This window comes from Nannospalax galili, unplaced genomic scaffold, assembly GCF_000622305.1.
Source record: "Nannospalax galili isolate Female #2095 unplaced genomic scaffold, S.galili_v1.0 scaffold66, whole genome shotgun sequence".
Classification (NCBI taxonomy): Eukaryota; Metazoa; Chordata; class Mammalia; order Rodentia; family Spalacidae; genus Nannospalax; species Nannospalax galili.
Genome location: NW_008356058.1, coordinates 1,691,239 through 1,717,948, shown reverse-complemented (window position 1 = coordinate 1,717,948; position 26,710 = coordinate 1,691,239). Strand labels below are relative to the sequence as shown.

At 38.9% G+C, this 26,710-nt stretch overlaps 1 protein-coding gene across 5 annotated transcripts in view; it reads left to right on the top strand.

Moving 5' to 3' along the window:
• Positions 1–26,710, top strand: part of Opcml (opioid binding protein/cell adhesion molecule like) — a 1,193,276-nt gene that overhangs the window by 1,085,795 nt on the left and 80,771 nt on the right. For all 5 annotated transcript variants that reach the window (XM_008854171.3, XM_008854173.2, XM_008854174.2 and 2 more), the window contains one exon: positions 7,993–8,118. In XM_008854171.3, the coding sequence (XP_008852393.1) occupies positions 7,993–8,118 (126 nt within the window). The remainder of the gene's footprint in view (positions 1–7,992; positions 8,119–26,710) is intronic.

Below are 26,710 nucleotides of genomic sequence, written 5' to 3'. Positions count from 1 at the left end.
GTGTGCCATGTATACTCACGCTTGCATCTTACAGCAACCAGTTGAGGCACATTTTGTCAACTTCGTTCTACAGATGGTGAGCTGGGGGTCAGGAGGGCATGGGTGTAGGCTGCCGAAGCCATGAGGACTACTGGGCTGCAAAGCTGAGTGACAGCACACAGCCACTCAATGGCCTGTTCTTCCATACTGTGGCCATTGTTTGCAAGGTGGGGATAATATATGCAGAAATACACAATTTTATCCCTGTTGGCTTTGCACAAAGAAATGTCTTTTACAGGAGAGCTTTTCTAACTCAAGATTGCTCTTTCACAATAATCTGCAAAGCATGTCTATGACAGATATTTACTTATTCAAAAAATTTTCATTATATGTTAAACACAGTTCTAAGTACTGATGCTATAGTGTTTTATAAGGTCTATAGTTACAGTGCATCAAAAAGACAAATAAACAAAAATTCATACACTGGATACAAAAGCACAAAACTCTATTAGTATCAGAGAGGAAAATGTGAATGTTAAGAAGAGATTGTAACAAAAGGACCCGGATTAGATAAGCAGTGGGTGAGAGCTGGAATCATTAGCAAAGACTCCATTAAAACTGAGCCAGAAGGAAAAATCATGTCAGGTCTCTAGGATAGGAAACACTTGACACATAATAAGATACTCAATTTGAGAACCTATTCATCTACACATTACGCTTGAAGGGGGGAGGGGCCAGTATACGTGAGGTATTGTGTTGTGTAACAGGAGTGCAAGGATATCTGTAAGAGCCCCTGACCATGGAATAGGTTAGCCATAAATATAAACAAAATGATAAAGAATGCCTTGGGAAGAGAAGAGCAACTCGGATATTATAAAGGAGTTGCCATCTTAGTGAAATGCTGAAGGATGAGTGGTTCCCAGGGCACAGATGTGGGAATGTGTTTTCCAGGCAGAAGGAATATTGTGTAGAAAGGCACAGAAATGAGAGTGATGCAGCCACAGAGGTATGTACTGGTTAACGGACTACCACTTGGGCTATATAGATGGACTGACTGCAGCCAGGTCTGTAAACCCTGCCAAGAAAGTTGCACTTTTTCTGCTTGGCAAGGGATATATATTGGAGGATCTAGACAGAAAGAAGGTACTTACAGGTAACTGTAGTAAGCATATGAGTTTGTAATTGTAAGATGGTGGTAAGTAGAGAATGACCAGGCTTTTTTAATATTTCAAGCAACAGAAGGTGAGACTGTCATCTAGTACAGTGGCTGTGGGGTTGAAGAAAGATTAGGCCTTATAATACATTTGGGGTATCTTAGAGCACGTGACTGTATGGCAGGTAGAGGGATCGTGTACCTATCTCATGGTAACCAAGAACCCAAAGACACCTTTGGAAACTGACCTGTTCCTTAAAAACATCATTTGCCTATATGTAATACAAACACATAAGGAGACAGTTCGTGGTCACTATATCTGTGCCTTGAGCAGTCTGCAAACCTGTGTAAATGCCCTGGTGTCACCCATTGTATCATTCAGTCACTTTTTATCACTGGCAGAAGCACCTTGAGGAACATGTTTGTTTTGGCTCATGCAGGTGTGTCTAATAGGCCACCTGAGCTGGGCCCAGGATAGCTATGAATGGAGCCAAACACAAATTTTAAAACACTTAAAGAATGAGGTATTTAAACAAAATTTTCTCAATTGCATGATTCATGAGCATGAACTTTCTAGATGACATCATTGTATCACAATGTTGAAAGGTTGAAAATGGCCAAAGGGTACAGTCCATTATGGAGAGGAAGACATTGTGGTTAAAGCAGCTTGGTCCATGCCAGTGGGAGCTTGAATCTAGTCATGGCAGCAGACAGGAAACAAAGAGATAGGCTGGAAATAGGGCTGGGCTATAGCCCTTAAGGTCTGCCTCTAATAGTCTAGAGCCTCCTGCAGGGCCCTATGTCCCTAGGAAACAACCAACAGCCCAGGACCAGGTGTTGCAGCACAGGACCAGGTGTTGCAGTCTGGGACCAGGCGTTGAAACATTTGTACTTGTAGGGGATTTTTTACATTAAAACCTGAATACCTACCACCAGTGAAAATCCATCAGCCCTGTTCCACCCAGAGGTTCATCCAGAAGTATCTAGAGGTGGGACTTTTAAAACATGTTTTTTATAAACTTTTAGGTGGATTCCATGGCCTACCATTTTCTTTGAGCAATCTAGGCATTTCAGTTTAAGACTATTGCTCATTTATTTGAATATTTATAAGCACTGGTGTGATATATAAATTTATTTGTCACAGATACTTATTTTCAGTGAGCAGCGATCCAAGTCAAAATATGGAGAAGCATTTGAAGTAATTCCCGAGTGACCTTTTGATTATTTTCAAAAATTATCATGGAAGCAAAAGTAGGGCCTCATGATATTAGCAAGTTCAAGTTGGATCTAAAATTACAATAGGGCTATTGAATAATTCTCTTGATAAGCAACACATGTGGCCCTGGAGAAGCAAGGATGACTGAGCTGGGCAGGGCTGCCAATGGTTTGCAGTGTGTGCAGGCGAAGCTAAGAGAGATGGGGTCATTGTTACTGTAAGAAGTGTTATGAGGGGCAGAGCTTTGGGAAGAAGGCAAACCAGAGAGAATTGAATAGGCGGACTTAAAAAGCTGAAAATTGTGTTTCCGGAATTGAGATTAAACAGAAAGGAAGAATAATATATATTCTTAGAGTTACTAACTCTATAATTTGGGGCAATTTACTGAATTCTCCCTTTGCCTCAGTTTCTTCATTTTATTCCAGTTATTTCATAATTTTCAGGTGATCCTGATACCACTTGTGTACAAAGCCATTTAAACAAGGTTAGATATTGATGTCGGCTACAAAGGGCATCATAACTGAATCCAAAAGGACTTTGCTTCTTCCCAAATCACGTTTTTTTTCACTTCCTGTCTTGCTGGCTGTCTACAGGCTTAAAACTGACTTTATCATTCTTCCTTTGAGAAAATGACACAGAATTCTCCTGAGTTGCAGGGAACGGCAGGTAGACCTGCTGGCAGAGTGGGGATGCCTGGCTTCCTTAGTGATCTGCTTCAGGAAGCACTTTCCTAGTGAGTGGCATAGACTGACCACCTGGGGAATGAGAAAATCATGCTAAGTCATTATGGGGTCTTACAAATAACTCTCACTTGTCTCTTCAAACACTCACAAGAAATACAGGAGCTATGGAAATGGTGGCTCATGGTTGTAAGGTACTTAGTCACTCTCCATGAACACACCTGTGCTTCTATAGGCTGTCCAACTTGCTTCTAGGGAAATTCTGGTGTCTTCATAAAGAGGCCTTAAGATGGCCTAGCACTGCTAGCTTAAGCAGACATTATTTTGAGAATATTTGAAAGTTGCACAGAAGTTTCTGCTTTATAGAAATGAAAAAAACAAAATAAACAAACAAAAAAAAGTATTGACATTTCTAAGCCCAGACCTATTTTTTAACAAGCTAGAAAATACTGAAAAACATGTAGAATCATTTTCTCAAGAGAATGCAGTACAGTAAGAATGTATTCTATTTTTTTTTCCCAGTGTGTATTTTGGTAAAAATATGTGCACCGAAATTTCAGGGCGATTCCTAATGCAGAAATAACCCCAACTATGGAAGATTTATAAGCTAAGCAATTTTTGTTTATTTGCTAATGCAGATTCCCTTAAGAGCTCAAATGTTCTGCTCATCACTTACAGCTTCTTATTGCAAAGACTTACCTGTAACTTTTCAGCAGCATAAAATCATAAGCAGCCGAGACTTCAGAACTGAGCATCAGTCATAATTCTGCTCCATCAATGACTTGCCAGGCTTGGAATCTATTAGTGTTCTATCTGTTTGAGAATTAAAATAGTAGCATAAATAAATCAGCATGACTGTAAGCTGAACCCCTGATCTCTCTGCTATCCTTTTTATTCTGAAGATCTGAAATAAAATTTGGAAGAAAGGGTTAGGCAGCTGAAATCTTTCATTCCAATCTTTGCCTCCCTTCGCACTGGAATTCTTTTCAATCTATTGTCTGAATCCTTTCCTGGAGAGGAATTCAGCTCCTCCCTTCAGGAACCTATGAGTCCAATTCTGAGCAAATAGAGAAGCATGAGTCCTGCTTGTCCTCAGCACCTGGCCCCTGGGGAAGGACAGGAGTGCAGCAGTATCTGTAACTTGCAAGTTCTGTCACCTTCCCGAAGCAGGTTTGGATGGGATGACCTAGGAGAGATGACTTTAGGATGTGGAGACAGGTAAGGGAGGACAGCAGAGGGGAGGTAGCATTTGAGTGGTTCTCAAAGCCACACCTTTACAGGAAGGGAAGGAAGAAGGACCAAAAGCAAGGTTTTGTTGGTGCCTGGGCCTTCACACAATGCTGGGGGTGCTGGAATCTGCAGTGTGCTGTGTGGATGACAGCTGTTTGTAGTGATGGGGCTGTGGTCAGACTACAGAGGCTCCACTTACACAGAAGAACTTCTATGTTATACCTGGGAGACCATGGTGATTAGATTTTTGCCTCGAGAGATCATGCTGGCTACATGGAAGATTCCAGGTTGGAGTCTATTGGAGCTATCCATGTGACAATTGATGAGAAACACAACAAGAAAAATGGTAATGAGGCAAATTGGGAAGGAATCTAGATATTTTCCTATACTGAGCTTTGAGCCAAATTGATAATTAAGGCCAGGAGTTAGGCCAAGTTAGGTAGTAAGATCAGGGATCATGTTAGGTCCTGTAGTGCCAAAGAAACTAGGAACATGGTTCCAAACCATGAGAATAAAACAATTGTGAAATGTTATTGTGGCTGTTATTGTAATTAGCAGCAGCAACAGTACTGTTGTCACTACCATAGCAACCAATACTTATAGAGTGCTTCCTTTTTAGCAGGCATTCTGCTAAGCGGGTGTTTAAAATTTTGCACAACATTAAGTTTAGCTCCTACCATCATGGGCAGTTTACAGGTGAAGTCATTGAAGCTCAGGCAGGTAAAAACAGATTAATGCTTAAGATCATACAGTAGTTGAGGAATCACACCTCAGAACCCTGCCCCTGATGGCTAAGATACCATTCTGATTAGATAGATAGATGATAGATAGATAGATAGATAGATAGATAGATAGATAGATAGATAGATGATAGGTAGATAGATAGATAGATTAGTTGAGGAATCACACCTCAGAACCCTGCCCCTGATGGCTAAGATACCATTCTGATTAGATAGATAGATGATAGATAGATAGATAGATAGATAGATAGATAGATGATGATATATAGATGGATCGATAGATGATAGATATACAGATAGATATAGATATAGATATATAAATATATATCCAGGCATGGTGGCATGTAGCTTTTATCCCAGTACTCTGGAGGAAGAGGCAGGCTGATCTCTGTGATATCCAGGCCAACCTGGTCTACATAGTAAGATCCAGGCCAGCCGGGGCTACAAGGAGACCATATCTCAAAAAGAAAAACAAAACACATAGATAGATATAGATAAATAGATAGATAGATAGATAGATAGATAAATGATAGATGATAGATAGATAATACCACAGATAATTTCTGACTTATTATGGTTCTTCTTGAAATTTTCCCTACTTTTGCAATAGTGCAAAAATGTTTCTTATGATGTAGAAGCCTTTCTTTAAATTTTGATTTTGGATCTTTCCCAGTCTAGTGTTTTATGTGGTATGAAACTCCCTCGCTATGCTGGGCAGTGGTAGTGAGTCACATCTCCAAGTAAGCCCTACAGTCATGAGGGGGAGCAGCACTGATCCTCTGCATGAGGTATATTCAATGCAAATGGACTTAATTATATTTTCAAATCAGAATGTTTATTGATCAAACCCCATCACAAGCCACGAAATATCTGTACAATGAAAAAGTGACATTAGCAGGTACTTTAATGCATGCGTGCTGGGCTCAAGAAGACTACAACTAACAGTAATCAAGGAAGTCAGAGAAAGTGTCAGGGTTTTAAAGGATCTGCTTTTAAGGAATAGGTAGAGATTTTCAGATAAAGAACTGAGAAGATTGTGAGGAGGAAGAATGGGAATAACGGAACAGGGAGGGTTAAATGGGGTGGGAGATGGGAAGGCAGGGCATAGGAGGGAATATGGGGAGAGAAAACTTACACTAAAGACTTTTGAAAATGCCATATGCCCTACTACTATAGAAGCTTCCTAAATATATAGATGCATATAAAAGGAGGTTAAATGTACTTAGCCTAAAATGGTGGAACAATGCCTCTTCCAGACAGGCTGACAAAAAAACAGCCCCTGCCAGGTATGGGTTACTAACCTCTTTTCCAGGTGTTGGTCAGTGAGTTTCCATTGACCACCTCCCTCCAAACATTACAGGGTATTTCTGTTGCTCTTGGTTATCCTCTGGAACTTGATGGTAAGACCCTCTTGCTGAAGACACCATATACTTGGCTCATAGGATGTGGAGAAATCAAGCTGACATTGGTCAAGAAGCATCATCCCTTATGACTAGGTTTCATGGTACCAGAAGGTCTACTTGTACTGCCAGAGGGAAGGAAGTCATTAGTCATCTTTTTCAGCTGTGAACTTTGCAATCTACCATAACAATTGGCCTGGCAAGATAGGCCTACTGGTGCAATAGTGGCATGACTATTATGGGAGTAACCAACCACTTTGTGCTTGGATTTAAATCCTACAACACAATAATGAACTCATTCCTGGTACTGTTAACTGGGCCCCAAATCCATGACTGTATAAGTCATAGACCCTAGAGAGAGAACCTAATACTATGATTCTGCCAAATGGACACAGAATTAAACTGTCTCCTAAGTTCTTAGGCAAATATCTATAAATTATTACACCTCTCAACACTCATTAGAGAAGTTTCTTTTTACAATAGATTTCACTTAACATAGAGACCCACAACTGAGTAATGTGCAGAGAATAAGAGGCTGCAGAGAGCTTAGTTTTAAATGATCCATCTGTATCAAACTTCCTCCTCCCAAGACTCAGGGATCGTTGTAGAAGACAGGGAAGAAGTTTGTAAGAGTAGAGGCAGAGGATGACTACACTGAAACGGTGTTTTCCAGACACAACAGGGCTATGGAGCATATGTACTGATGGATGCTGTGACTGTATGCACGAGACCAGCACAAGACCAAGCCTGCCAAAATCCCAGCATGGACAGGGAAGGGGCTCATGAACTCCTAACCTTAGTTGAGATGCTATTGGCAGCTGATGGCTGCTGTGGCAGGGAGAGAAGTTTTCTTCAGGAATGCAGCCCCTAAAAGGCTGTGCATGCTCTAGCACATGGTCCTATACCATGTACATACAGACAGTGAAAGTGGACTATGTACTTTTACTTCCAGGGTCAAGCACAATTTCCATTAATTCTAAATGTTCTATGGATTTGTTGACCTAGATTCATATAGACATTAAATAAACAACCACTAAACACCAATAAAATGAATAAACTAAACAGGAAAGGAGAAGAAGAGAATTTCAGGATGAGATACTTTGTTCAAATTAAAGGCATTTGAGAAGGTCTGAATGCTTGGGAAATGGGAAACAACCAGTGTGTTTGACTTTTTGAATGAGGTATTGGGAGTGCCTGTTACTGGGTACTCATGTAGTCATCTATATAAGCCACAGGTTCCACCAGAATGAACATGTGACTAGAGAGGAATTCTTGGAAGTCCTTATATATGCCCACAGGCTGCCACTCAGTAAACAAGCAGTTATGTCATTGACTTCAGGATTTTTGCACCTACTATGGCTGTACACATGCTTGACATGTGATTCAACAAGGTACAACTACAATCTTTTCCTATTGGACATATTCTGTAAATGTTCTCAATGCCAGATCCTTGTCAAGCCAAGCAACCTGGAATTCATTTTTGAAAACAGTATTCATGATAAAATTGTGCTGTATACATATTTATAGGTTGGCAGCTCCTTTAAAGTTCAAAGAATCATTCTCACCTACGTTTCTCTCCTGCATTTCTTCATAGTTCCTCCCCAGATAATGAACATCTCTTCAGACATCACTGTGAATGAGGGAAGCAGTGTGACCCTGCTGTGTCTTGCAATTGGCAGACCAGAACCAACAGTGACATGGAGACACCTGTCAGTCAAGGGTAAGGTATTCACCTGTTCAAAGGTTTTAGAGTGAGTATATTAAAGATTTAGTTCTTTTTCAAATAGATTTCCAGCAACCAGAAAATGGCACTGTGTTTGAACACAGTAATACGAGTTCTCAATGGCAACTTGTTTTGTGTATCAGATGCTGAGTACCGTATTCTAGAAAAATAACTTACAGACAGAATTTATGAGATTATGTTCTCAGTGCTTTCCATGACCTTAGAAGGCTTTTGATTCCAAACATTTTATTTTGGAACAGAGGAGTATAGCTTTCACATGGGGCTGGAGAGATGACTCAGTAGTTAAGAATACTGGCTGCTCTTCCAAGGAACCTGGTTCAGTTCCCGGCACCCACATAGAAGCTAACAACTGTCTTTAACTTCAATACCAGGGGATCTGACACCTTCTACCAGCCTGCATAGGCATTGTATATACTTGATACACTTACATACATGCAGGCAAAGCATTCATCCATATGATAAAAATAAATCATTAAAATACTTTTTATTAAAAAAATAACTTTCATTGGTGATAGTAATTTGTCGTGTGGAGGTGGGCATGTTCTTTCTGGTAGTGCAGGGTTAGGATGATACCACACCACTGAGAACACTGGCCTTGCTGTGCATTCAGGGAAGAAAGGACTCCCTGCTTCAGTACTTTCAGGACAGCTCTGCAGAGCCACACCTCTTGGATCTGTACATGAATAGCTCACCTCAAGTGGAAGAAGGGCAGTAGGAATGGGGAATTGCACCTGGGTATGACCTTGCAGGGCACTCAGTAATTGGTATTAGAACATCAGTTACCATCATCCCCTATGAAGCAGGAAGGAAATCAAAAGTACATTGGACCTTATCCCCTTGGAAATAAAACTTGCTCCCAGTTGAACTTTCAGAGATGGGCACACAGCCACTTGATACATTATACTGTTGCTAGAAACTATGATTGATTCTAGAGATTATACAAGAAGCAGGTGCTCCCTCTGGCATTAGAAAGCCCAAACGGGAAACCAGTGAATAGGAAAATACGTATGTCTGCATGTAATGTAAAAATAATGTAGACCCAACAGAAAACATGGGAGTAAATCTTAATAACCTTGAGAAAGGCAGAGATCCGTTAGAGTGCAAAAAGCCATAGCCAGGAAAGAAAGAAAAATGACATACTTGCTTGAGTTTCCCAGGGCTGTTGTAACCAAGTGTGAAAAACTTTGTGACTTAAATGGAAATGTATTTCTTGACATTGCTGGAGGCTGTGTGTCAAAGGTCAAGGTGTACCAGGGCTGATTCCTTCCTTTGGGAGTTGGAGAGGAGCTGTTCCAGGCCTTTTTTTCTGGCTTCTGGTGGTTAGCTGCCAGTCTTCCAGTCTTTCTCATTTCTTTGATTTGTAGATGCATCACTTTGATCTCTGCCCCAGTCTTCACATGACATTCTCCCTGTGTGTACATGCCTATAAATTCCCCCCCTTTCATAAGGAGATAAGCCATATCTGATACAGTAATGGCCTTTTTTTTTTTTTACTTGATTGCTTTCTATAAAGGCTCTATTTTCAAATAAAATTACTCTTCATCAAAGTCCTGAGAATTAAGAGCTCAAGATATTATTGGGGAAGGAGGTGTACTTCAATCCCTATTAGGCTTCATGAAAATTTAAAATATCATTAGGAAAGAATCAATAAAAAGTCAAGTAATAGTCTGGGGGCAAAATTTGTACAAATTTTGACAAAGAATTGACATCAGATATAAATGAAGATTTTATACCACACAGTTCTAGCAACCCACCTCAGAATGAACAAAATAATCTCTGAATAACTAATAAGTACATGAAAATATTATCACAGAAATGAAAATTAAAGCATTACAAGATACCACTATGTAGACACTAGATAGCCAAAATTAAACAGACTGATAATATCAAGTATTGGTGAGGAGGTGACCAGTGAAGTTCTTACTCATCAACTCTGAACTATAAAACTGCATAAGCACTCCAGAGAATAATTTGGCATCTTGTTGTAAAATTCAACATATACTTATGAGCCAGTAATTCTACTCCTGGGCATTTAGTCAAAACTAATGGAAGTATATATCCGTAAATATGTATACTGCACATAAATATTCTTAGCAGTTTCATTCATAATAGTGTTAAAATAGAAATAATGCTCATAAATACCAACTGCCTATAGAGAAGTCATGGTCCAAACAACAGACCACACCTCAGCAATGATCTGGAGCAACCCACTGACATGACAAAGTAGATGAATGGCAAACACATTGTACTGGGGAAGAGGAGGCAGACACGGCTACACACACATACCAGATGACACAACAGACAAAATTAATCTGTAGTGAAAGAAGCCCAGTCTTTGGTTTCCAAGGGTGGACTTTGGGTAGAACTGACTGCAAAGCTGTTCAAGAAATAAGGGAAAGTCTTTATCTTGAGTGGTATGATGGTTATATTAGTTTTCAATAAGTCAAAATTAATATAACTGTACACTAAGAATAAGTGCATTAGACTGAGTATAAATTAAATTGTAATAAATTTTGATATATGTAGTCGTGTACAAAAAAATAAATAAAAACCCAGGAAGTCTTTCCCCAATTTGGGATGTTAATTATATCAGTACTTCCAAAATAGACTGGATTTATTAGTGGGAACAACACTTCAGCTTTGGCTATTTCCATATAAACTAAAAGCATTCATTTCTGCCTTTGACTTATTCTAGGGAAAGATAATGCTAATAAGTCCATTTAACTTGTGTGTGTGTGTGTGTGTGTGTGTGTGTGTGTGTGTGTGTATTACTTCAAGGTATTGAAACTTAAACCTTTAATATTATAAAATAATATTAACAAAGGTGTTAACACATATATGAAGGGTATCACAGAGCTCAGATTCAATATAATCACAGCCACAGTACATGTTCCCAAAAGCATGAGTCCCAGGGAGCTTTGTCTAATGCCAGAGAGAATTTGGAGTTTATGTGATATACAAAAACAACAACAACAACAACAAAAAAAACCTAACCACAAGATGAATTTTTATGCATTTGGTAAAGTCAGATGTATTTATAAATGCTTGAAATCCCAGAATATGCTTATTTTATCCTAACTATATAGTTCTCTAAGCCTAGAAATATTTTTAAAGGCATTTTGACTTTGTATAAGTGTTTTGAAGCAATTCTTTCTAATGGTACACCCGTAAGATTTCCCTTTTAAAAGAAGAGAGATTCATTCATCTTCCAATCTTTTATATAGTGTAATAGTTGCAATTCAGCATCAGAAAAAGCCCAGCAAATTCTAAATTTAAATGTTGCCTCTGCTCTTTGAGTCTCTAGGGCTGCGCTCCATGGTGAACAGGGCTTTGCCTTCTCATCCCAGGCCTTCTATTCAGGAGCTTGTGTTTCTACTATGCTCTTTCCTTGTCTGCTTTGAATGACATTTAAACATTGCAACACCAGGCATTGTTTCTGAAGTTTCAAAAGATCGGGGACCTGGAGAGTTAGCAAACTTCAAATCTGTATCTGCTGGGTGGAAACAGTATTTTCTACGTTTGGTAAGATGTTCCATGCTACTTGGAGTCAGGATATTACTCTAAAGGTTTAGAGGACCATCTAATAAAACCTGAACATCAAACAGCATTTGTAGAAAAATTTGTTGCTTAGTTCAGAATGGAAATAGAGAGAGGCTGCTTTCTTTTAAATTCGAATAAGGTTGCATGGGAAACGTTAGCTCACCGAATAGCTTTGTTCCCAAAAGATTAATGCAGTTTCTGAAATATTGCTTAAAATAGGGATTTATGTAACAGGAATAAACTTTTCATTTAGGAAACAGTATTTTAATGAGCAAAAAATTAAGAATAATATTTACACAGGTTTTACAATGATAGTCTAATCTGGGAACATAGCTTAGTGGTGAAACACTTGTCTAACATGACCAAGGCCCTTGGTTGAAACCCCAGTGCCATAAAATGGCAGTCTGAGTACAGGTGGTCAGTATCTAGAAATTGTGGAAACAAGTAAAAAGTAAATGAGTGTGTAAATCTATTATCAGTGAGAGAATAGCAATGGTAAGCTTTGACATATCTGAAAATTTAAGGAATCCCTGAATGACATACTAGAAGAAAAATTAGAAAAAAATATAGAGCTCAAAGTACAAGAATGTGATTACTACTGACAATGATCATTGGAAAATAGAGGATTTCAAACAGGGATGCACTGGTAAATGTTTAAAGCTGCCTGAGTTTGGGAGGAGGTAAATGGAGGTAAATGGAGGAATAGGGTCTGCCAGTTACCTTGGTATAAATACTCAGATCACTACTGCTTTCTTGGGAGCCTCTTTGTAGTGACTGCATTTCAGGTTTATTTTCTCATAAAAACAAATACATCAAAAATAAGCCTTCGTTCCAAAAGTCTCTAGAAGGGTTGAAGAAACTCCAAGATTCCAAATGTTGGTTTAAGCCTTCCCCCAAACCCAGCACTTTTGACCGCTAGATTGAGTAAGCAGCTAAAGATATCCTGACCTCTAGTTTCCTTTGCAGTACTGACATTGTGCCAGGCTTCCCAAAGACAGCATTCCCAGAGAGCAGCTACTTTACTTCCCTGGAACGCTGGATATTGCACAGGATCAGGACGAAGTGCTGTAAAAATCTCCAGGAAAGCATTCTGTCAATGTATATTTGGGATTTCACAGTGGACATGCTAACCACTGAGCCTTTGGCTGCATATTTATTCTCTAGCTTTACATATAAAAACATGTTTAATTTTTTTAATAGTAGATAATGGCTTACTAAGAAAAATATATGTATTCACATGGGTGTGCTAGAGAATATGACACTTGCTTAAACAGGCTTTACCAACTTAGAAATCTGTAGCAAGGGCCCTGCAGCTCAGGACTACTCTAAAGATTCACAGACTTCTGCCTCCAAGGTTTGAATTCTACACATCCAGGTAGGTAGGTCTCAAAACAAGCAAACCAAGTGAATAGATAATTGGCCAGAGTGTTTGTAACACGTTATTAGACAGGTTTTGGGAATTTTTTCTGATCCCTTCCTACATAGCAGAAGGAAAGAGAGTGGGACCAGCAGAAACAGAGGAGGCTAGTCCTCTGGGCAAAGGAATGATGTGAAAACAATTGTAGAGACTGTTATTATTCCACTGAGGGATGTGTTTCTTCCCTTCTCTAATGCTTTACACACCTGGCCCCAGTCTTAATGACATGCTTGGGAAGGCCAGATGTTTAGGGAACATAATAAAGTCTTCTCTTCTGTCTCCCCCAGTGAGATTTTTAAGATGACAGCCTTTTGCCTGTGAGTGAGTTGCTCATGCAATCTACTCATATACAGTGATACCTCAGGGAGCAAGTGAGTGAATTATTTTGCAGAATTTTCTAGGTAACTAAAGCTGACTCCTTTATGCATTGACCTGAGCCATTTTAATGGAAGCACTTTTTAAAAATGCACCAGGTTCTCTTCAGTTTCTTCAGTCTAGTAAATGCCATTTAGTGACATCTTTATCATGAAACTTCAACACTATACATAACAGTAGTTCCTCCCAGGGCCCTTGGGGACTGGGCGATATAGGATTCCTACCTGTTTTTCATCTGTTCTTCTGTTTTTGCTTTATTCACTCCAATCAGACTAGTAATTGTCAATTCTCCTAAAGTCAGTGTAGCTACACTTTAGCAGCTGTCTTCCTCCTGACTGTTTGCTTCTGATTTGTTGTGGTAACTGAATGGATTCATCCTGAGGAAGAGCTAATGGAAGGAAAAGACTACTTGAGGGAAAGGTTTCAGCTCTCATGAAAGTGATAAGGTATATTGACAGCCAACTGGAAGAAGTGCTCTTTTGGTGTTGTTTTAACACAAGGAGTTGCTAGATAAGTGGATTCTGTTGCAGTGGTGATATAATGCTAGCAAAATCATCATCCGAGGTTCTGATACACCTAGAAAATTCTCTTGTATTCACTTTCTCTTGTTAATTCTCTTGTTAATATTGAGGCAGGAATGTATACAAACCTGTGATTGTTTCTAGTGTTATTTTTATTTGTTGCTCTAAAATTCCTGAGAAGAAGGATTGGGGACATGGCTCATTGGTTAAGAATACTTCCTTCTCAATGTAGAAGAACTGAGTTCAGGTTCCAGCACACACAGCAGCTCACAACCTTTTATAGCTGCTGTTCTAGGAGAGCCGATAACCACTTCTGGCCTCCATGGTCTCCTGCATGCACATGGTGCACACAGACTCACACATATAGACATAAATAAAAAGTAAATAAATAAATCTTTAAAATTCCCGAGAAGAAAGTCTTGAGAACACCTTGCTAATTCCTTGTTGCCCCAAATATGTGTAGGTCTGAACCACTTTTGAACAGTTGTGTTAGCTCACTGGCTGAACATGAATTTCTGTCTTTTATAACTGAGCTTGAGATCTAGGCTGAGATGTGAGCAAGCTGAGTGCCGTTAAGAAATAAGCCTCCAGCTCCCTGATTCTCACTTCTCCAGTGTCCACACAAAAGCATAACTCTCACCTCAAAGGGGATATGAGACAGTTTATTCTGGAGCAAATATGAGTGACCATGACCTGGGAACACAGATTCAGGTTACCCCAAATTCCATATTCCAACATGGAAACAGTTCCATGAAGCTTTTATAGTAACAAAACGAAACAAAAAAATCATAAGTCAAGATATTTTTCAAATACATTGATGAAACAGTTAAGTAGGCAGATTCAGCAAAAGGGAAATCTCAGATATAGGCCTCAGATGCTGATGACATTCTTAGTCTTTTGATTGGTGGCAACTATTTCTTTTGTTAAGTTAATACACTCTGTCAGTCACAAGATGTTAATTTGGAAACAGAGGTGGGCTAGGAGTGGCTATTTAGGGGGATAAAGATAGTCTGAGATCACTGGAAATTAGGCTCTGGACCTGCAATCATCTAAACTCCACAACCACTGAAGTGTTAATCAGTTGGTCAGCCTTGTAGGAAGTTAGTTCAGTTTGAGATGCAGGATTTTTCTGGGAACTTCCCTTCATAGCAGAATGAGATTACCTGTGCCAATTTCATCAGATAACTTTTGAGGTGAAAAGGAAAAGTGAGTGGTAAGCAGTACTCTGTGTTGCTGGGGAATGGGGTTCCCTTTTATGGGTTCTTAGGCTTGTCAATAAAATAATTTAAAAACAGAATCAGAAGGATGCTCAAGGACCATTTTAATAGAGTTTGAAAGACAAACAGAAGAATAGACAAGGTCAAAGTCTTAGCAGCTGCCCACAGGAGGAATTTTGATAAGAGGAGGGGAGACAGCCATGCCTTCTGAGTTAGGGTTCCAGAAAGCAGGCAGGTTTGGCAATGGAGGTTGACCAGAAGCTGCATGGTGGAAGAGTGGGGAGTTTCTGAGAACAAAGAAGAATATCAAGTGCCCCGTAAAGCATGCTTAGTCTTTTAATGTCAATCTGAAAAAGAGAAAGAGGGGAAAAGAAAAGTTATTCGTTTTGAGTTAGAACTCAGAAAAGTGGCCAGGTTTAGCAGTGCTACACAGCAGAAGCTCTGTAAGCATCTGCATTGGTGGGGGTCCTCTAAGAGAAATAAGTGTGTTATCTCACTAAGGTCATAACTATTCCTCCCATCCCCTTAGCATGTCTTCAGGTATATCAGCCCAAGTAGATTAATTCTTAAGACAGGAGACAATAGTGTGTAATGTTTTAGTTGTTTAATTAGCTCAGAATGTCATGTCTCCACCAAGGACAGGAGGCAGAAGTCAAATTCCATTCTTCTTATTTTTTTTTTTATAGTCTTTTTGAGACAGGGTCTCCCTGTAGCTCCAGCTGGCCTGGAACTCACTAGGTACACCAGGCTGGCCTTGAAGTCACAGAGATCTGCCTGCCTCTGCCTCCCAAGTGCAGGGATTAAAGGCGTGTGCCACCACACCCAGCTGTATTTTAAAATCTTAAAAAGAGACAAAGCCAAAGTTTCCCTTTTAGTATCACTGGGGAAACAGGAGGTGAGTTTCAAAGTGACCATGAAGGCGATGTCAGTCCCCAATCACCTCCAAGACTGCTAATCACTATCTAGCTACCCAACAACTGGCCCAATTTCAGTCTTGTGTTTTTTGTGTGTATTTTAACTTATTTAAGTGCTCCAGCATCCCTGTAAGAAAAGTGCCATTATTTATTTTTATTCTACTTCTTTTGCCCTTATTCTTTTAGACTTGAGTCATTCATTTAGTGATTTGGTATTTCTGCCACCCACTTAAAAACTGGAAATTATATAGTTTTATTTCTAATACCCAAACTTGAAGACAACCCAAATGTTGTCTGATAGGTGGCTCAAAAGACCTGTGGTTCATCCATACCATGGAATATCATGCATCAGCAAGAAGGAAGGTACACTCAACAACTCAGATGGACCAATTTGTGGATATTATGCTGAATGGAAAGATGTTATATACCGTATGATTATACTTTCATAACATTCTTGGGATGGAAAAATTTTAATGGCAGACTACTGCTCAGTGATTGACAGAGCTAAAGGCAGTAGAAAGAGAGGGCTTCGGTGAGGAATTTGTCACATCTTGATTGCTATGGTAATTATATGAATCTCTATACATAATGGAGTGCTAAAATACATGTAAAATAAGCATGCAAAAATTGATAAATATCCAAGTAATTTTTATATTATTGTTACAACTGGTGCATCTATATGTATGTGTAGATTTAAGTAATATTAATATTCAGTTGATTATATAGTATATCATTATTGGAGAAACTGAGTGATGAATGTATAGAACTTATCTACCATTTTTACAAGTTCTTGTGTCAGTATCTATTTCAAATTAAAGCAATACAAAACAGGAATAAGTGAAATAAACCTGTGTGTTTTCCATTAATATTCCACCACTATATGTTCTTATAAAGAAGTCTGTAGTTTATATTTCCACATGCATTATCTCAAGCACATTTATCACATTTCTCTATAACAGATTAGAAAAGGAATACTGATTATTTCATATGTAAGGAACTAGACACAGAGGTGAAGACCTGACAGGTGGCTACCAGCTGGCTAAGCTGTGGGTCTATGAAAGGAACCTAGTTCCTGATTTTTAAGTCTGGACCTCTTTGTACTGTATAGAGATGACTCCCATGGCTTGAGATTGGAATGGTGAATTTTTAAATCAGCTTTTTCTTGTTAGCAAGGGCACCCAAGGGTGCCCAGCAGCTTTGAGCATCATCCATACTCTCATCTTTTCCTTCCTTTTTGCACACTCTCTTCCTATGTGTAACCACTTTCTAGCTCCACGTAGCATTAGTATTGTTCTAACAAAAGCACAGCCTCCAAATGAAAACCATAGCTATGACATTGTCTGCTGATGGTCTCTGTTATTTCTCTGCTTCAATTAAAATAGACCCACTGAGATCTACCAACCTTATTTCTCTTCTAAGCCATCCCATATATAAGTTCCAACCTATTAATGGGAAATTGCCTATTAGTTGACCTTCTGAATCACCCAGTCTTCTCCTCCTCCTTTGTCTTTCTGCAAAGCAGCCAGGATCCTTGTTTCTAATCTGGAATCATGTTTAGAGCCTAATTAATCCCTGGAGTGTGAGAAAGAGGTGTCTGAGATGAGAAATCAAGGTTATACATATCTTGCTCAGTGGAACCGTTATGGGCAAACAAGCTGTTCCTCTCACATTTTTGCAAAGCAAATTTATGTTCACTAACTTTAGTTCTTGTTGTAAATGAGAAGTGTGTGAAGGTCTAGCAATGCGCTTTTCGCCATATGGGTGCCCATATGTTCCCCCCCTTTGCTTGCGTACATTTTCGCTTTGGCATGCACATATGCCTGTATTTTTGCAACTTAACAATATTAAAACTAATCCCATTTATGCTCCTTTTGAGTGAGTTGATTGAGTCATAAATTCCTGAGAATCTCTTCCTTGGGAGGCTGAAGTTCTGTTGTGTGAGCAGGGGAGGGTAGAGCAAGTTATTCTGGCAGGCAGATGCAGTCAGTCCACATCCCTTCCTACCCTGTGGCCCTCACCCAGGCTCCATAGTTAGATCCTAACCCTGAAGGCTGGGAAGCATAGACAAATAATGCCTCGTTGATGACTCACTCTGCCTCCAAAGTGGGGAAGAATCTGCATGAAGAAGTAGATGGTAATTTCCCAAGCTTCCCTTACTAAAGTCTCTGGCGAAGTAACTCACCTGGGAACAATCGTGATGTGTAGAGAAGTGGTTGTATATATGTACTGAGTAATTTTAGTTTCCCATACTGAATTGAGAAACTGTGCATATCAGAAATGGAGCAGCTGGAAATTAACCTTGTACTGAAATGATGCTTAGAGTCTTCACTAGGCTTTTTAGAGAATAAATATAAAAATGGATATTAACATGTACCCTACCAAGTGAAAAGCTCAACTAACTCACTGTAAAATTGGAATTGGAAATGTTGCCACTGTTTGTTGTCAGGACTTCTATTTCTTATTCATTCACTCACTCACTGGTTACATCAAGATTTGCTTTCTCTCGACAATGATATACAAGGTAGAAGTAAGTCCTGCCTTGTGGAGCTTCTGGTCTAAGCAAGAAATACTCATTGATCAGTGAATCCAGAGCACATCCTATCAGTAAGACTGGGACACAGCAAAATATGACCCAGTCCAGGGTAAGTTTTCCCCAAGACTGTGGTATTTGACTGACATTTGAGGATGTGTAGAAGCCCGTTAGGGAAGAGACTGTGGTATGAGCACAGGTTGGCTCTCTAGGGAGATACCTCGCAGACAGAAAACGCCATGTCCAAGTGGGAGGAGGGAGGAGGGAGCTGTGTCTGCAAAACTGTATGCTGAAAGCAGAGACAGCAGGAAAGACACAATTCAGACACTTAAGGTGTTTGGGCTTTTTACAAATACTTTGTGTTTACAAAGAACATTGCGAGCAAGAGAGCTTGGACATAAGGGGATCATATATCTAGATTTAACTGGACACATCTCATTCTTATCAACTCCTTCTCTATGTAAATCTGGCAACCTACTAAACTTCTACCTACATACCACCCCCATAAGCCAGAAAGGAATTAGTAATAATAATTCTTTTTATAGAGAGAAAGAGAATGGAATTTGATAGTATCTATTCCAGATACTTGTAGATTATAAGAATGGATATTAACATGTATTGTAGCAAGTATAAAATTGGAATTGGAAAGGCACCCAGTGCTGCCTGCCTTCTCTTGTAAAGCCTTCTCTATGCAATTGCTATACCAAATTATGCTATTGAAATCAGTCGGACACTGATAAAATTGAGACCAGCTTTACAAGTACTGTAGATCTAATTGGCCTCAGCAGTGGGTCCACAGTGACTTTTGTGGCTGAACTAAAATTGTGGGCTTCAGTAGCAAATAATAAGCAGCCTGGCACCACAACAACACTGCAGCCTCCCCTGGAGATAATGCGCTTTAATTTAGACACGGAGCCCCTTCACTTGGCCAGATGTTGAGGGAACCTTAGAAAGATTTGTTTCCTTCTCCCTTCTAGCATAAGCACCTTGATAATCTATTAAAAGACCTTTGGGTCCAAAGCTGACCACCGACTTTCCATGGGGTTTCTTTTTAAAGCCGTTTATATCTTTCTATAAACCTCTACCTCCCTAGGGTAATATTTTCAGGAATCATCCTTTCTTGGTTAAGGTATTTTAAATTGGGTTTTCATCACTTACAGCCAAAGTTGCTGTGATTAAATTCATTATGTAATATCAAGTTCAGTGTGTAACTTCTCTAAATCCATATAGAGACTAGAGGGAGGGAGACCAGTAAGCATAACATTTCACTGCAGAGTGGTTGAGGCTAGTATATGAAAGAGACAGTGAGAAGGCTACCTTAAGACTAAGACTTTTCAAGACCAGTGTCCCCATCACAGGTTGGGAAGGCCTGTGGCTTCATTTAGATTGCCTGGGTAATTTGCTGAGAAGTCTACATCTAACTCTGCTTTATTTGGATTGATACCTACACACATGGGTTCTGTCCCTGAGTTATGGAAAGTTCATCACAGGCATTTTCACCAACTCAGGACAGCTGAGCATACTATGTTCATTAGAATGCCATGAATAAGACATCAGTGACACCACACTGAGCACTGAGAAGTTTTATCTTCATCTCTCATGCTCTGGCAAACCTCATAAGGAGCAAAGAGTTTGTCTTGATCAACTCTGTTACTGATGCACTAACATGCATCATGTCATGCTACTGACATGCATCATGTCATGACATGTTACTGATCCACTTTGCCTAGCCAGGATTCTTCTCTTCTTTTCCTATGCTTTGGCCACTGGAGAGTCAGTAAAGGAGACTCTGGGTTTATGCATTTGTGATGTTTCCTATCACCAAGTGTAATACCTTACAATTCATGAGTGATCAAAGATTTCCTAGGGAATAACTGCATGCATATGTTTTGAACATATATCATCCCATAATATTCCAGAGAGAAAGGAGAGGGAACACAGTGGGGATCTACTTAGACTAGTGGGTATATCCAGGAAGCATCACTGGGAAGATAAAGGGGAATCTGATATACACCGTGAAAGCTGTTAGGGGAAAGCACATCTAGTTGTATCTCTACTAGAGGCAGTAGGAATGGTCTTCTCTCTCAAATGTTCTTTGTTCAACTTCCAAACCTTCACTTTTTGTTCCGCCTTTGCTCCAGATTATTTGCTGGATACCAGATGTTCATATTACTGAGGTTTCATTTATATCATATCTTCACCCAAAACTAAACCTTGCTTAATCTAGATTTCTAGATCATTATGATCTAGGGATAGTGTTATTCAATTTCTGCCTAATCAGGACCTTGTGGGAACCTTCGGACTTGTCCTGGAAAACTCATTAATTTTGCAAAGAGGAAGTACAACAAGATTCAGGGTGATTTGTCTTGACATAATGCAGTTCAAATTAGGTGAGTGATCTTAGCATCTTATAACATGGATTTATCTGTGTGATATCTCAGTTTTGACCTTCCCTGTCCCTCCAGGCTCCATTTCCACCTGTCTTTCTCCTCAAAGTGAAGTGCCCGCTCTTCTGGTCTTCTCGCAGTGCTGAGTCTTAGCTCCTACGTTGCTGGGGCTAGAGAAATGAACCCTTTGGAAATGGTGGCAGTGGAGGAAGTTCCTCCCTCCCCAGTTTAAAAGCAGTGAGCGCAGCACAGTTAATTAGCTGTCTCTCTGCATATGACATTCAGAGACTGGAAGGGAAAAAGGAAGGAGTTGCTCTGAGCATTGTAATTGGTATAGGCTCTCCAGTCTTACTAATGTTCAAGCCTGGGAGAGGCAACCTCCACTGGAGGTAAATAGGATCGGGGGAACTGATCTCATTAAGCAAAGCTGGTTGATTGTCACTTTGAATCTGGGCTTCACAGCTGGAGGCTATGATTGAGTCACACACTAACAAGAACTGGGGGTGAGAGGAGATGAGGGAATTGGATCTCCCACAGAATATGCAGGCGTCACCAAGCTCCTCCCATCTCTCCCCTGTGTTTGTCCCTGGGGTAGCCTGAGAATGGGACACCTTAGTAATCAAAGCAGGCAGGGAGGGAAGTCTTCTATGCCTTTTCTTTATTTTAGCCAACCCCTCTTCACTTTATTTATTTTTTTTTTCTCATCTTATAAACTCCTTTTCCCCCAGAATCACTTAGTGGTGAGAGTAACCCCATAGAGTGCTAGAAATTGTTTGGTTTTAATAATACCCTGGGTAATTATGCTTCTTAAGAGAAATGCTAGGTAAAGAAATGAATGTACCCAGAACTACCATCCTCAGCTTCCCAAGCATCCCCCATCACATCAAATTCTCTCTCTCTCTCTCTCTCTCTCTCTGTCTCTGTCTCTCTCTCTCTCTCTCTCTCTCTCTCTCTCTCTCTCTCTCTCTCTCTCTCTGCTCAGCTCACCTCTCCTCCTCACACCATCACAGTCCATAAATTCTTTGATATGAGTCCTCCATAGGGCTCCTCTTGCTCCATTGAGCCTGAGTTTATTTGTCCCTATGCAGTTGAAGCCGGATGCAGTAATTACATCTGCAGTGAAAGGGTTTCTCTCCCTTACCAGCAGTAGGGATATTGCTCCTGCTGCTAATGAGGAATGCACCTTTCCTGCAGAGCATCATGGGACTACAGGGAGGTCTGGGACATTAGGCAGCAAGACATTTAGAGCTTTGCTGTTCTGGGTTAGTGTGCCCCAACGCGTGGCTCATTCTCACCCTTGTGTCTCACCTTTCTTTTTCTCTTGCACTCTTGTTCAAACTCCAAACTTCCTTCCAGTGTTTGTTTCAGTAGGATTTCCCATTCCGGGGCTTGAGAGCAGTTGGAGCAAAGGTAGTGTGGCCATAACACTACCAGCCTGTATCATAACTTACGAATCTCCAGATGCTTGGGCACCTCTGGTTCTACATGTGATGTAAAGTTCCTGGAAGATGCAGACATTGCCTCTCGCTGGAACTGTTCTCCCAGTGCTCAGGCCCTGAACCTGGCAGGACTCCACAGAGACACCTAATCCATTACTGCTGGCTCCCATCACATCATCCATCACTATTCTGTCCTGGGGCACCTTCCAGGCTTTCATTTGCCGACTGCAGATTTGTAAATTTTTTGCACACATTGGCTATATATGTGTCAATCTTATAAACTAAGGTAATATGATGGTATCATTGCCGTGAACATACTTTAAATGCATTGGTGTGCCATATTTGACTTCACTTTCACAAAGTTCTGCAAAATAAACAAGGGTCATAGAATAACACAAAGAAAAGGTAGAATGTGACCAACAGACACCAGGTACAAAGGAGGGAATGGAGGTCTAGACTGGTTCAAACAATTGTAGCTGGAAAAAACCATCTCTCAATTATGCATTCATTCATGCACTCATTCATCCATTCATGAAACACATTTGTGCATACCAGTTACCTATCAGGGACCAGGTGTGGTGGGACAAGCCTGTAATCCCAGCAATCCTGAGGACCCTGCCTCAAAGATTTGAAAAGAAAAAAAAATTGCCTACTAGGTGCTGTGCTTGAAACTGGTGTAAGAAAGACAAATGAAATTGTGGTTTTCCTCAAGAAGGCCAAAGTTTGGATAGAAAAAAGCATAGAAACACAGAACAGTCATCAATACAATAGCAATATACTGAAGGTAATACACGATCTCAGAAGTAGGTCGACCTGATTTAACCTTTGAACTAAGGGAGACTCGGGCATGGCTTCTGGGGGAGAAGACATAAAAATGGATTAAGAATTAGTCAAATGAAGGAGAATGTCATGAGCGAGGTGATGGGAAGCAGAAAGAGCCCAAGCAGTGGCAGTAATTAGATGAAAGATGTAAAAAAAGAGAAATGGTATGTTGTAATTAGAAATATAAAAGTAGTTTAGTGTCATGGGATCATAAAGTATACAGTTGTTGTAACTAGATAAAATTGAACTTCTTGATACAGTCCAATCATAACACAGCCTTAGGAAGAAGCAGGTTTGATCACACTCACCAAGCAAATAAAAATTTTAACCTAAATTTTTGCCCATATCTTCAAAGTGACTCCCAAATAACAAATGTATTAAAAACCCATATATTACTATCAAGTGCTGGAGGAAGATGGATGAATGATGCTCTCTACCAGTCTCCCTTTGTTTCACTCATAGTGTAGCAAGTTTTTCTCTTTACCCTCAGCTCTCCATGAGTACTTGAAGCTGGTTGAATCTGTATTCCCTCACTCTAATGCTGTTATCTTTCAGCAAAGAAAGAAAGAAAAAGGATGTTTCAGATTTCTGATATAACTCAGTTTATGTCTCTTAATTCCCTCAGGCTATAGCTCTACCCATTTTTGTGATTAGTATTAAGCCCAAGAATCAAGAAAGCAGCCTTAGTTATACTTTATTATATATTAATTTTTAAGTCTTTGTGGCGTATGTATGAAATGGGGCTTAAGAAACAGAAGTAGAACCAGGCTTGGTGGTTCATTTCTGTAATCCTAGCGTTCAGGAGGCTGAGACAGGAAGCTCAACAGATTAAGACTAAAGAATCAAGACACAGCGGTATATGAATTTATTCCCAGCACTCGGGAGGCAGAGGCAAGCAGAGACTAGCTTGGGCTACATACATAGTGAGACATTATTTATCTCAATGGAAAAGAAAAAGAGAAAGTATGTAGAGTGAGTCATGAACGAATTTATTTAAATGTAGGTTCCTTATTAATAATTGTTCCTTATTAAGGAATGTTCCTTCTTAACCATTGTATCCCCTACATACACACTATCCCAACAAGATACAGCACGTTCCCATTAGTTCACAAAGCTGCCTTGTGTATCGTCCCCAAATTTATTACCATATCACCACTTAGATTTTTATAGACTTCAATATATATTTACCTAGGATATATACATATTTCCTAGAAGAAATATATGACTGAGTTCTGAAAAAACATAATATCTAGAAAATCTAAATATAAGCTATAACACACAGGCACATTAGAAAGATATATGTAAAATTTTGTGTAACCTTAAAATATGTATTATTTTATTTTATTCGAATTTTAGAGTTTCATTCATATTGTTGTCTGAGATTCTCGCTTTTTGTGGCTGAGTGTTACAATATTATATAAATAAACTGATATGTGCTTATTCAGGTACCAGTGGATGCACATTTAACTGTTTGTGCTTTTATGACTATTATGTATCAAGTATCTATAAATGTATAAAGCCACTTTCTGCACATAAATTTACACTTTTCTTGGCTACATACTTAAGAGTGGAATTAGATGGTCACATTGTAAGTTTATATTAAATTATGCAGGAAACTGACAAATTGTTTTTCAAAGTGATTGTACCATTTGATTTTTCTATACACATGTATAAGTGGTGTAATCTTTCTGCATGATTGCCCACCATATTGCATTCTCTCTTTTAAATGGCACTTCTCTGAAGGTTAATGAAGACTGTATCTTTCCCTGTGCTGCATATTTGAAATGTTGAGTGAAGGGTTTTGACTATCCTTGTGTTATCTTATAATTTCAGAGTTTCTGTATCTGTTTATATATTCTAGATACATATCCTATGTGAGATATATGTATTGAAAACTCTTCATCTTAGTCTATCTTACCTTCTCATTTTATTTAATGATGCTTTTCAAAGAACCAAGATTTTAAATTTTGATGAAACCTGATTTATCAATATTTCATTTTATAGTTATGGTTTTAAATGTCTTATCTAAAATAAAGGATTCAACAGTGGTTATAAAAGTTTTTCTTATGATTTCTTCTGGAATATTTATAATTTCAGCTTTCTGTTCAGGTATAAGATTTGCCTGAGTTAATGTGTGATAGGAGGTAAAGGTTCAAAGTTACTTTTTTACACACAACCATAAATCAATATAACATCAACAGTTGGAAGCACTCTGTCCTTTTCCTAATGAATAACCCTGAGTCCTTTTTTAAAAAAGATCAACTGACCATTGAGTTGGTTTCATGCTGACACTCTACATTTTTTAATATTTATCTATATATCTATTCTCATGCCAATAACATACTGTTTTGATAGCTGTAACTTTATAATATCCTAAAATCAGATGCTGTAGGTCGATAATGTTGAAGCTTTTAAAACATTGTTCTTCATATTTTCACATAATATACAAAATAGTACAACAGTATCTACAAATAAAGATATGAAAACCTCAATTGAGAATACTTTCTAATTATAGAACCACTTAAAAACAATTGATGCCTTAACAAAATTAAGTTTTTCAGTCCTCAAAATATATTCTACAAGTGATTCAGCCTTCTTTAATTATATTCAACAGATTTTAGCATGTATCTATAAAGAAACTCAAGTTTTCAGATACCATAGCAAAATGCTATTTTTAGGATTTTGATTTAATCGCTCATTGAAATATGTAGAAATGCATTTGACTTTTATATATTGACCTTGCCTTTTATGATGTTGCTAAGTATATTCATTGGTTCTACTAATGTTTGAAGGTTGCTTAAAATTTTAAACACAAACTATTATGTTCTCTGTAATAAGGGTGGTGTAACTTATTCCTTATCAACCAGCAAGTCCTTTTCTTCTCCATTTGTACTTGGTTATATTCTCCATCAACATAATATAATGTTGACATTCTTGTTTAATTTCTGATAGGGCAAGAACATCACATTTTTCACATTAATGATAATATTATTTGTAGGCTTTTACAGATAACTTTTATAAGACTGAGGAAGTTTTCATTTATTTTTAGTTGCTGGTATCTGTGTGCATGTGTATGTGTGTACGTGTGTGAATGGATGTTTCATTTTGTCACATTTTGTTGGGTGTCAATTTATATGATCATATGATGTGATTTTAAAAAGCTAAATTTTTAAAACCAACTTTGCATTCCTGAATCAAATCTCATGTTTTCATGACTTACATATACTATTCCATTGTGGTTTTTGTTTATTTATTTATTTGTTTGTTTATTTATTTATTTATTTATTTATTTGTGTGTGTGTAGAATATTCCCACATTTTGATAAGGATTATGCTTCTATGGTGAACATGAGGGCAACTGATCTTCAATACTATGAACTGGCTTTGGTGTCAGGGTGATTCTTTTT